At 32.3% G+C, this 13784-nt stretch overlaps 1 protein-coding gene across 1 annotated transcript; it reads right to left on the reverse strand.

Moving 5' to 3' along the window:
* Window positions 1-143: 143 nt before the first annotated feature.
* LOC132748743 (solute carrier organic anion transporter family member 2B1-like) lies at window positions 144-10784 on the reverse strand (the record flags this gene model as incomplete). The annotated part of the gene is made up of 5 exons (XM_060738381.1): window positions 10747-10784; window positions 3364-3525; window positions 2963-3049; window positions 2151-2267; window positions 144-446 (listed from the first exon to the last, which is right to left on the reverse strand). Coding segments are annotated over exons 2-5 (618 nt in total), but the record flags the coding sequence as incomplete, so codon positions are not given.
* Between the last annotated feature and the right edge of the window lie 3000 nt (window positions 10785-13784).

Consider the following 13784-nt stretch of genomic DNA (forward strand, 5'->3'; position numbering starts at 1 on the left):
TATGGAGATACCAGCTTACACGCAAAAACTTAACCACAGGGACGCCGACGCCGACAAATGGGTGACTGCATTAGCTCGATTATTCTGGGGATAGTTGAGCTAGAAACAATTATAATTTATATCCATATTTACGACATTCTTACCATTCCGATAGCAATAATGCAATATGCAACTTTCTTGATTTGAAGTTGTTGAACAACAGTCATTGATTTTGCAACACCTTCAATATCTGCAGAACATCTATCTCTGTCACCATTTGATGCATCATTTACACACATTGGGACTTTTCCACCAGGAGCTGTTGTATTTGTTTGTATATCAAGGTTATTAGTCATCTGATCGATTTCATAGGAGGAATGATCTTGTATAAAGTATGGTAAAGAGCACATTATACCACATATACCATACAAAATGGTGCTGATCCCCAAACCTCTTGGTATATGTACCTTAACAAAAACAAATTGACTTTTATTTACAGACGAATGATGGTAATGGATTCTAAAATTTAGTGACTATATTCGGAATACATGAATGTATATACTAATTGAGTCGTGAAGGATAACAGAATTTATCATAATAATAATTTTCTTTGTCAATTTTATAAGTTGTTCAAAAATATTTAAGTGTAACTAATGCACTTGTTCATGTAGTTCTGGTAGATTAAATTGAATTATCCATTATAGATTTTTGGAAAACGTACATGCTAAAAGATCTTAAGAATGAGAAAAGTGTGTGCAATCTCGTAAAAAAATACCCGGGAAATGCTGAGCTACGTACCTAGAGAGCAGTGAAAAAATCATACTAGAGGTTTCCATTTATTATGAAACACATTCAAAACACGTTTTAAGATTGTATAGCTTACAAAAACTTGTGCAAAGCGATTAATAAATGTAAAGTAGTGTGTCATACATATACCTATCTCATTTGAATCGGAAATCCAATCTGGTTAGATAAAACAAATTGATTTAAGCTATTATCAAGGCTTTATTTAAGGACTTTTGAAGCCAAAAATGTCCTACAGAAACATTGCGAAACAAGTAAAACAGATGGAACATAATGTTTTGCTGCTGTTGTGCATCGCATTCAACATGGTAAAGGTGCTTTTCGAAATAACATACGCAAAACAGGTAAAAGTGGTTCTTTTACTATACGTCGCACAGCAGCAACTGCTGATGTCGTACGTAAAATCCGTAATATGATTACGTTGGTTAATCCTCCCACAAAAAGAAATGGCAGCTAAATATGGCTGTCTCCATGCAATATCAACAGAGTAATAGCAAAACTACCGTGTTTATAGTGAGGCCCAGATTTTGAAAGGATTCGCTCGATCATGACGCCTATATCTCCGTCTTAACTGTGGAAAATGAAAAAGTGTTGACACCACAGACGAGGCTATATTTTTATTGGCTTAAGTTATGATCGATGTTGTGTTTGCTTCGTTCGAACTAGTAAGACAGATCTGAACAAACTGATGGTTTAAGCTACGGCAAAACATCTCTATTTATTATCAATAAAGGGGTAAAAGTCAATGCAAAATATTACATAGACAAAGTTCTAAAGCCATTTCTCAAAAAAAGTTGCTCCGCAACTTTGTTTTTCCTGGAAGAGAGAACGATATGGTATTCAATCAAGACACGGCCTCTTATCATACCGCTAAAATGACCATTAGCTTTCTCGACAAACGCAAAGTGAATTTTATAACACCTGCAGAATGGATGCCAAAAAGCCCAGATGCAGGTCCCATGGATTTGGTATCTAGGGTATACTGAAACGTAGGTAACATGAACGCAAGATTTATACCATGTCCGGTCTTAAAAAGGATCTCAAAGATGAATGGAGCAAACTTGAGCAATCATGCATAAATCGGACTTTAGAAAGCTGGCCAAAAAAGGTATAGAATGTTTTACTTTTGCCATGGATCCCTGATCTTTTGCAATTAAACACATGCGAGTAAATAATTAGGCAGGTTCTAAAATTGTTTCATAATAATTTGAACACCTCTCGTAACAATGTGGCAACTTTAGACTTAGTTCGATTGATTCTGTTTCTTTAATGACAGATGATATTAATTGCAACATTAGTTATGTTCCTTTGACACACAATAACACAAAATGAATTAACGCAAAGAAAGTAGGAAGCATAATTTGTACCTTTCTTGCAATGAACCCACAGAATATAATACACGAAAGGAACCCAATATCGTTACAGCTCATCAGAAAGCCAGTCTCCGCGCTACTGAAACCAAACTGCTTTTCTAGCATAGTAACCTGTAACAAATATGAAAATATGAATATTCTGAAAAAGACTAACAATGGTACCTTTAAGATATTATAATCAAAGATTCGAACGTGTAAATTACATCAATCTTATCACATTCTTAAAATAATTTAATTGATCTTGTTTTCGTGAATTTCAACCAATTCAGTTCTAGTTCTTGTTAAGTTTGGCAACAAACGCTATCAAAAGGATTGATAACCATTTTGTCATTAAGATGTAATACTGAATTTTACTAGAGATTATGACAAATCCAAAAGTATATAGGGTTACAGAGCAAAATAGATAAGTCGAAAGTTATTGGATACAACTTAACTTGACAGTAGAAGTGCCAAACAAGTGCTTATGTAAGACTAGTATCTGAGAAAAATTAAATTTGAAAATAAATAATTCAATTTTTTATAATTAACTATAACATTTACGTATAGCTATTGTCAGTTTCTTATTGACCAATATTATTATAATCTTAAACAGTTTTTCTTTGTAGAAATAAGGGATGTCCATAAATATTTTAAGTAGAAATTAGCTTTAATAATGTCAGTCAGTGTTCAGTATTCATCAATAAATTACAATTAACAAAAATTAACAATTCGAACTAAATGTGAGGCATATAAGTCTATGAAGGCTCTAAAACATTAATGTAAAATTTCATACTAGTGCATGTACATTGTTTCATCAATGAAATTACCTGAGAGTTTATATAAACAGCCAGCGTTGATGTCAGCAATCCTGATAAGCTATAAAAACTAACAAAAGCACCAATCCGTGCAAATATCTATAAAATAAGAATAAAGAAAAAATGTATACATTAAAACTGAATCCATAAATATATATGAATATATTTTTGAAGCGTGTGTTACCCAAGCAAATCGTATTTTCCGATTGTGGGCTATTTTAATTTTTGACATAGGTAAGTTTTGAATCATGGAATTATTTTATAAAGTCAAATTTTAAGTTTATTATATTAATTTGTCAATACGTTCAATCGATGTTTTACAAAACAAAGGTGAAGTCATCAATCGACTGTTATTTCCGTCGTTTGAAATATCCATATTTGGAGCAAGAAGGTCTGGGGAGCAGTTCACCTACCTGTAAGAAACCAGGACGGAAAGATCCAAATCCACATTGTGTGTCAGGATCGTCTTCTCTCGGCGTGTCGACATTCATATTGCCATCTTGATTATTAACCCGTGATTCCATTGTTGTAAATTCTTTCTTTCTTTTTGGCTACGTTTCCGACTTTCTAGCTTTCTAATATTAAATGCCTTGTTTTGGCTAAGTATGATATTTGAATAATTTCATCTTTAGAGTACACAGAGCAACTCGATTTGAAAAAGAATGGATGACACATACTTTTAACATAATTTGTGAAAAATGCACACATCAAATTACATGAAAATGCTTTGATCACTACGTAAAAGCATAGTATTTATAATACTGCTCGTTTGTAACGTTGTTTTTCATTGGATAATCGAGACGTCTATATAGTTTTATATACATAGCTGCTGTCCATTCTCATTTTTTTCTCTAAAAAGGGAGATTGCTGTTATAAAGATTCCTGACAGGTAACATGGCCATATATAAACGGTTATTTTCAATACAATGTTCGCCGAGCGGCTCGAGTTATGTATGTAAGCAACCGGTTATATAGGGCCATATAACCTGTCAAACATCTTTATAACTAATTATGTTTCCTTATGTGACATTACTAAAGCATTTTCAGAAACAGATTATATTAAGTCTGAAAATATATCTTTTATGTCTCCACAATATAAATAAAATACAATTTTTATAATTATGCCATTTTTGCACTGATTATGTGTTGACTGCTTTGTTTAATTATGTGTTTAATTTTAAGAAGAAAAGATAACAAAATTAACGAAATAAATAAGACCTTACCTTTAATGTTTTAATCATTGATGTACAGCTTACAATGCACCGATAGTGTGTAATTACATAATATATTAAATCATTACAAACTATTTTTTAGAACAGTCACGCATTTTAAACTGTTAGCTTGGTCAATGTAAATTTATTGTTGAACACGTATCAGTTACGTGATTTGTCTTAATTTTATTCTCACATTATGTTTCGATGCTGCTTTGTAGCATAGTGTGAAGTTATACATATATTCATTAAACTTATTAACTGACTCGGTCAAAAAGGATCTGCATCTTCTACTGATTGCATTGGTTTTATTGAATTGTCTAAAACTGGTACCTTTTTTAATCATACATTCCTATAAGTTTTCTGTCCAAAATGAAGCTTAGAAATTTAGGTACCATTATTTGTAATACAAGTTTATAATATTGTGTCACGAGCATGGGTGGTTTGGTTTCATAGATGTGTGTGATGTGAGCGTGGACCGGGGTAATGGAATGATGTTTATTTGAACAAATATTTGTAACAGAGTTATCAACGTCCCCCGCCTCGGGGATGTTTTATAGGAAGCATAAAATTGTGATATTTCAAAAGATTGAGGTTATGATGGATCTCAGGACTTTTAGACCAAAACTATGATCAATGCTAGATCTACAAATGCAACAATAAATGTTTTAAAGAAATAAAAATTAAACACGGAATTTAAAAATTTATCATGTTAAGCTTTGACCTCTAAGTATGATCTTGACCTTGGAGGTAGGGGTGCAGGTGTTGTGCATGACATATCGTCTTATTATTGTTAATATTTGTGCCAAGTATTTTCAAAATCCCTTGAACTATGAAGAAGTTATAGATCGGACACAAAATATACCCTATTACACACCATATTTGTCTTTGACCTCTAAGCGTGACCTTAGAGCTAGGGACCCATGTTTTGCGCCTGACTTATCGCATTATTATTGTGATTATTTGTGCAAAATATTTTTAAAATCCCTTAATTTATGAAAAAAGTATGGACAAAATGTACCCTATAACAGACTATGTAAATCTTTGACTTCTGACCTTGGAGGTACGGACACAGGTGTTACGCATGACATATAATCTAATCATTGTGATTATTTGTGCCAAGTATATTCAAAATCCCTTGATCTATGAAGAAGTTATGTACGGGACACAAAATATACCATATAACAGACTCTGTCAACATTTGACCTCTAAGTGTGGCATTGACCTTGGAGGTAGGGGTGCAGGCGTTGTACTCATATCATAAACTTATTCCTTATCCAAGGTAAAGTCGTTCCCCTCTATAAAAAGAACGACAAATTGTATGTTGGTAATTACCGGCCTGTGTCCATTTTAAATGTTGTATCTAAAATCCTTGAAAAGATGGTTTATGACCAGGTTGAAGCTTATTTTAAGGATAAAGATGTGCTGTATAAATTTCAATCAGTTTTCAGGAGTGTCTTCTCTACTGATACTTGTCTGATTCACCTTACAGACTTTATCAGGTATGAAAACGATATAGGTAATGTTGTTGATATGGTGCTGCTTGATTTGCAGAAAGCGTTTGACACAGTCGACCATTGCAAGCATCAGGTTATTTATCAGATAGACAGCAGCTTGTAGATGTCTCTGGTACTTTTTCTTCCAATTCTAAAATAACAAGAGGTGTTCCTGAGGGCTCAATCCTTGGACCCCTTCTCTTTTAAATTTATGTAAATGATATGTCAGCTGTGGTCAAAAATAAATTGCTTTTATATGCTGATGATTCTGGTATCCTTGTATCTGGTAAAAGTTTATCTGTTGTTGAAAAGGCGTTGACAGATGATATGGAATTGGCCAGCCAATGGTTAGTGGACAATACGTTGCCATTGCACTTGGGTAAAAACGAGTCAATTTTATTTGGGTTCATGCAAAATCTTTGGTCAGAACCTAACCTGCATATAACCTGTTCTGGTACAATCATTGAATCAACTTCATCTATCAAGTATCTTGGGATTACTATAGACCAAAATCTGTCATTTTGCTCAATGGCCGAGTCTGTTCTTAAAAAGGACAACTCTCGGTTAAAAATTCTTTACCGCAAGAAAGAGTTTCTTACTCAGCATACCAAGAAACTTCTGATTATGTCTCTTATTCAGTGTCACTATGATTACGCATGCTGTGTTTGGTATAATAGTTTGACACCGTCTTTAAAAAATAAGTTACAAACTTGTCAAAATAAAATAATGAGATTTGTACTTGACTTGGATTTCAGAGCCCATATTGACCCATCCCACTTTAAGTTCCTTAGCTGGTTACCGGTCCACAGAAGAGTTGAACAAATAATGTTGTGTCATGTTTTTAAGATAAAAAATGGCTTGTCTCCGGATTACATGTGTGAACACTTTATTTCGCAAAACTCCGTACATAATTATACCACCACAAGACCTAGTCAAAAGGGTTGGTATTGTCTACATAAGGTCAAAGGACAGGGTTCTAAATCCTTTGCTCTATCTATCCATCCATCCATCCATCTATCCATCCATCTATCTATCTATCTGAAGAAGTTCTAGATCAGACACAAAATATACCCTAATATTTTAATACAGTGAAATGTTGTCAGCACATACAAAATTAACGAAAAACACCCGTCCACGCTCCCTTCTACCGTCTACGCTCCCTACCACCGTCTAAAGCAGAATTTAACATTTATCATGAAATGGTAAAATTACAAATGTACAGACAAACGCAGCTGTTTTCATACTGCTGTCATCATGGAACTTTCAACGTACACGTTGGTGTCATTCCATGAAAAAGTGGCGTTGGTGTCATTCCATGAAAAAGTGGCGTATAGTCCCCAAGTTATGAAATGCGTGTCCTAAACAAGAACGGCAATGGACGAAACTAAATAAAAAACGGAATAATTCTGGAGAAGATTAGTACATTTTTTCCAAGATTTAAAAAAAACAACATATTTTTAATCATCTAGAGGTATGCAACTTTAAATAAAGCTACACTTTGGATTCTTTTCACCAATGGTAAAATGCCTTTTTTTTATTTTTAAATCGGCCGATCACTAGCTAGCAGTCATGTTTTTGAAAACGACTCTTCTTTAACTATTAACTATTTGGAAAACCAAACGAGCGTCATTCTCACAATATCAAAGTATAACTGTTGAACCATAATATCGTCCATTATTAGATGTTTTACAACTCCACAAAGTTGCGCTAAACTTGCAGAAATGTGTCATAAAGATATAAAAAAAATGTTAACAAAGTAGTGTTTGACTTCAATATAAAGTAATCATTCCCTATCATTATACCCATGCCGACATAGCAAAAGAAATAAAAGATGGGTTGTTTCTGGATATGTTTGGAATCTGTAAATAAAAGTTTTTGAGAAATAAAATGATAGAATTTCTTAGACAAAGTGGACCTTTAAATGTCTCATCGCAATTCGTTTTTATTTTCTCTCTTTTTCTTTCAAAACTGCAGTAATGTGGTCGATATGTCCCATAGAACATCACAAATTTTATTGTTGATGTGACACGTGTTCTTTTTGCATTTCTTGACTACAAGACCCTACTAGAATTTGTTAGAATAAACTATATGGGGTCAGGTAACTGGGAAACCTTATAAATCGTTACTAACAAGATGCTTTCTGTATAATGCATATTTAGAATTGAAATTGTGTATTATTTAAACTAAATCTGCGGATGTTTCTAAATTCAAAATGTCACAATTTTCATGTACAAATTTAGATTTGCTAAAGTCTGTGCTAGGGGGCATAGACGGAAGGTCAATCAAACCGTGTCTCTAATATCTGAATTTTCAATGTAACTACATGTTATAGATTTTGTCTTTGAGATTGAACTACACATTAAGGTGTTGCACCTTGGAGAGCATTGTCATGCGTTACGATTACGGTTAGTTAATATGTGTATGGGCATTTATAAGAATCAAAGCATATGTTTGAAACGTTCGTTCGCATATTATTATAATATATATTTTACATTAAAAGCTGATCATTTATGCAACAAGTAATTCAAAGTGTAAAGAAACAATCACTGCTTTTTAACTATTGATTCTTGAATTTACATGTCACTCGTTCACATTCTCATCCACTTTTATTATGTACAGTTAATACAAAGAACTCTTTGGACCAAACATCCAAATTTACAACCCCGTATAAAAACAGGTACATTTATTCTCCGTTTGGTATTATTTTTCTTCGATTAATAATTCTTAATTTTATGCTAAATGTAATCTGAGGTTACAAGGACTGTTAAAGTGACAGAACATTATTTTCATCAAGAAACAGTTAATAACAAACACAACCAGGCGACTTTTAATGACCCTAACGGAAGTTTAAACACTAAAAACGTCAATGTAGAGCTGAAAAACGGTCTTTGATTAAACCCTATCCGAAGAGCAAGAAATGAATATTTAAAAGATTGGATGACGTCATACGCGTCATCCGGGGATTTCCCATTACACCAAAACAAAAATGGCGACTAGTTACGTATTAATAAAAAGGGTGGAAACACTTTATTTTTGTAAACTTTTAGAAGTATCTAATGTAGAATTGATGTTCAAGAAGGGTAACATATGACCGCTCACAATTCTATGTGTGAGAGGTTATTTCCCATTACATGTACTTGTAATACAGTATTTTGTCAATCATTTTGAATATACAAACAAACAAAACACGTTTCTGTATGCTTCACGCTTTGTGTCACAACACAAACTAGCAATTGATATATTCTTCTTTGAAATATAGTTAGATATTTGAGTTGCACCCCAGTATATAGTAACTCGAATAGATTAAGTTTTTCTATTATTTACATATATTTACAAAAGGTCCTTTATAAACGCTTCATCGATTATTTTGCTATTACATGTTATAGGAATTGGGGAAAAAAAACAAAGTGAATTTGAATGGAATCAGTTAGTTAATTTTCAACAGTGTCAGTTTATCATAATACATATGGAATATTCAAATCAATTTTGGAAAAGGTTTGCTTTTTAGACATTGTTTAGTATACAGTTTTATCATATCTTTACTAGAAATGTAAAAAAAGCACCGAAAACAACTGCGACATGTATGTTTCTTATTTACAATTTAGTTTTATTAAGTTTTTTGTGCATTTATCGTCGCACAATCATTACAAAGGTCATATGGCGACTTCACTTTCCTTTATCTCCTTGAAAGCTTCCTTATATCATGTATATACAAATGTAGAAAGAAATAGGAGTATCTGGTGAATTACATGCCCATGCTTCCTTTGATGCAATTGACAGTCATTTTCTTTTTTAGTTATCAGGAATATGAAAATGATAATGAAAATAATGAGTTTTTGTCGAAAAAGTATAAAAGCAAAACATATTCACTCTTAAATTAATTCACGGTACACTTGTTTAATGTATTTTTTTTGTGTGGTTTTTTACACTGTCATATAAAAATCCACTAAGCTTGACGTTGCTCTGGGGCAGGAAATACAAAAATACATTATTGGAACCTTATACTACTGAATTACAATCAAAATTGAAGTAATCATTTTAAAAAATACTTTGACACATCGGAAATTTTTAAATATTAAGCCGTATGTTCATATCATTTATGTCTTACTTATGAAAAGAAAGTATTGTGATATCATTGCATTTCATTTTAATTCGACATTTCATTTTTATAGAAGTTCTCTATCCTTTTAAAGTGATTATTATTGTCAGTTATCGACTTTAGGTTTCACCTTTACATCCGTTTTTATTTGTTTGGTCGTCACACCAAACAAATAATGGTAGCGAAATTTCAGACCCTGGTGTGCTTATTTTCAAAACCGAAAGAAGTCCAAACTCGAAGCGGTTACTTCCCTTTATATGTACACTAACGCCGAAAAATTAAGGGGAGATCACTGCGTAAAGATTGTCAAATGACAAGGCGCGTTAATTTTCAGGCCTTCTCGGGGAAGAAAAAATAGTTCCCGATTGGTCCAAGATTTCTAATATTGTGTTATTCTTTATAGATATACATGCTTATATTGAGCTCCATCAGTGTTAAACAACAGGTTTACCGTAAACAAAATGTAGGTTACAAACCCTAATTTAGAACAATATGGTTTTCTTCAGGCTGATTTTTTATAACTTTACAAGCTCACTTAGGAAGCGAGGGGTCTGAAGTTCAAATCCCGGTTAAGGCAACTCATGTTTTTTTGTCTTTATTTTTTGTTGTTGTCTTTTTTAAAGTTGTTTTTTGTATATAAACGGTTGGTTGCAATATAAACCTCGCCTAGCGGCTTTGTTTATATTTACAAACAATCGTTTATATAGAACCATATAACGTGTCAAACATCTTTAGAACTTATAATATAACCTGTCAAACAACTTTATAACAAATTATGTTTCTTTATGTGACATGCCTAAAACATATTCAGAAATAAGATTATATTAAGTCTGAAAATATATCTTTTAAGTCTCCAGAATATAAATAAATATAGAATGTATATGATTATGGTTTCATTTCACTGATTATGTGTTGACTGCTTTGTTTAATTATATGTTTAATTAAAATAGGGAAAGATACAAACATTAAACAAAATAAAAAGGAACTTACCTTTAATGTTTAAATCATTTATGTACAGCTTACAATGCACCGACAGTGAGTAATTACATAGTATAATAAAGAAAAACAAACTATTTTTTATGATTGTCACGAATTTTAAACTGTTAGCCTGGTCATTGTAAATTTATTGTTGAACACGTATCAGTTACGTGATTTGTCTTAATTTTATTCTCACATTATTTTAAAATGCTGCTATGTAGCAAAGGGGTTGTAGTCTCTTAATACTTTTATACATAAAACTCCTGAACTGACTCGGTCATAAAGGGACTGCATTTACCACTTTGTGTATTGGTTTTATTGAATTGTCTAAAACAGATACACTGTTAAATCATACATTCCTGTAAGTTACCCAAAACACAGTTTCGAAATTAAGGTAACATTGTTTGTTATAGAAGTTTATTATATTGTGTCACGAGCATGGGTGGTTTGGTTTTATAGTTGTGTGTAATATGAACGTGAACGGGGGTATTGGAATGATGTTTATTTGAATTAGATGTACTTGCGTCGGCCGAAACTCATTGGCCTATTAAAATAAGACAAGTTAAATGTTGATCCTGCACATCAAAGACACCGCCTAATGATGTGAGCAGTAACAGATAATGTACAAAAACAACCTTGACAATGGTTCTCGATTACAGTTGAATATCCTAAGCACTAATAATCTTTTCTCCATGTTCTTGGCATGTGCTCTTTGTTTAATAATTAAGTTGCATATTTTTGTGAAAAAGTAGAACCTAATGCATGAATTCACAAATTAATACATGTCTGAAATTCTGAAATGATTGTCTGTTGCGACAAAGATTGAAAGGTCTGGTCGAAGCAAAATAAATTGGATAACAAATAAAAATGAAATGATTGGTATACTTAAAATAAAATCAAGACAGAGGTAACGAATATCTCCGTTGCGCTGAGAATATGTCCATTTAAATATTGTGCGAATTGCAGGCGAACTGTTCTGTTTTTTTTTAACAAATAGCAAAAATGTGTCTGTATATCAAATAATAGTTATGAACAAACTGTTGAATACATGACCGTATTATCAATTCTTTATTACGTATTGTTTACTTATTCATAAAAGTTTTAACTACTTGATTAACACAAGATTGCATATTTACCTGGGATGAAGGTACAGAACCACTAATTTTAATAAACAAATCTAGGCAAAAGAGAACAATTGTCACAGAATACTTCAAATAAACATCAACAAATATTTGTAATACGTACATTTTAAAATAAACGTACTTTTAACTCAGTAAATCTGTTTTATTACTTAAATGTTAATTATTTTCATGAATAAGCACACGTTTTGCAAAGAAATATTTCCGTAGTGTCAAAAAAATCTCTGTGTCGTATTTTAGTCATACCTCTTGTTCCCTGTCGGAATTTGTTTCCTGTCATAGACTGGCTCATAAGCACGTTATAGATAATGATAAAAAGAGTATCATATTTAAACATGTCACTATCACTTCAGTTAAACGTTATTTTATTTCCTTGAAGCTCGGTGACATGTCAAACATCATAAAAGCTATCTTTATTAGAAAAATTTGAAAACGGTGTGATTTTGTTAAAACAAACGAAACAAAAAAGCAAGACTAAACTTTCCCCCATTTCTGAGTAGCCGATTGCATATCTTCTAACGTCTAACGAGGAGAATCTTTCCTAAGTTGTAGATATTGTAGTTGAATTTTTCGAGCCAAGGCTGTTATTTTACGTTGTTCTCTGTGATGATCGTCATGATTTTAGACTGAAAAAGTTCTTGACGAAGACATAATCTCCAGTTCCTTAAAACGTTCTTCGCATAAGCATATAAAATACATACTATCGTAGATAATGATAGTCAAAACATGCGGTCGATCCCTGTAGAATAGAGAAAAACCGATCTCTTAAGATCACCCAAAGCAACACAATTGAAGATGTTGTAAGCTCGGTTTGATTGAGTTTGTTCATGAACGGTACTAAAAATGCAACTTCATACGACCTTCAATGTTGACATTTTAGTTCCATCCCATGAAAAGCAGCCTATGGTTCCAAAGTAAAAGAACCGTGTATCCTGAACAAAAAAAAACAATGGGGAAAACTAAACAAAATGGAATTTTGAAAGGGGAACAGATGTTATCAATCCTTCGTTTCACAAATGAGCAATTGCAATCAGCAAACAATTTAAAAGACAAACACCATATCTTAAGGATGATTATACAGTATTCAAATCGGAATACTGGAACCACCCAATTTGAAAAAGGTCAAATAGAAGAAACTTAAAATACCACAAACATGTACACACACTAATAATGTCGTGCTGCACGATCTTCAAAGAACGAAAATTAAACATCATTGACATCACAAGTTTTATTTAGCATTTTTTGACAACATGATGGTACTAGAATTTGTAAATATTAACTATATGGGGCCAGGTTACTAATAAATCTTACAAGTTGTTACTAACAAGATGTTTTCTCGTAAATATGCGAATGTTTATAAAGTCAAAATATCACAATTACTTTTTCAAATGATGAATTTGCTAAAGCCGGTGTCAGGGGGCGTTAACATAAGGTCATTCAAACCGAGTCTGCAAAGTCTGCATTTCCAGTTTAACTACATGTACAAGAATTTCACTTCACATTTATTATCAAAATTGATGTAAGTAACACTGCGCATATATTGTTTGCACTCTCGTGTTTTGAAAAGCATCGTCATGCTTTAAGGTAGTATTTAGACATACGGCTGATAAATGTGTGTAAGCATTAATCAAGACCAAAAGAAAACTGCAGAGTGAATAAGTAAAGAGTATGTTTAAAACGTTCATCCATATATTATGATAAAATATTGTCGTATATTACATACAAAATTTCTTTTATTTCTTTATTTTTTCTTTCTGTTGTTTTTAGCTCTATAAAATTGTAACAAGTGAAACCATGATAGGGTGCTTAAACATAATCGAGACACATTTTTTGCAAACATATTTAGAGATATTTAATAGGTCAACATTCAAGAAAGGTAATACATGATTGTTTTCACCTCTATGTATGCTT

This window comes from Ruditapes philippinarum, unplaced genomic scaffold, assembly GCF_026571515.1.
Source record: "Ruditapes philippinarum isolate M1 unplaced genomic scaffold, ASM2657151v2 ctg130_1_1_1_1, whole genome shotgun sequence".
NCBI lineage: Eukaryota > Metazoa > Mollusca > Bivalvia > Venerida > Veneridae > Ruditapes > Ruditapes philippinarum.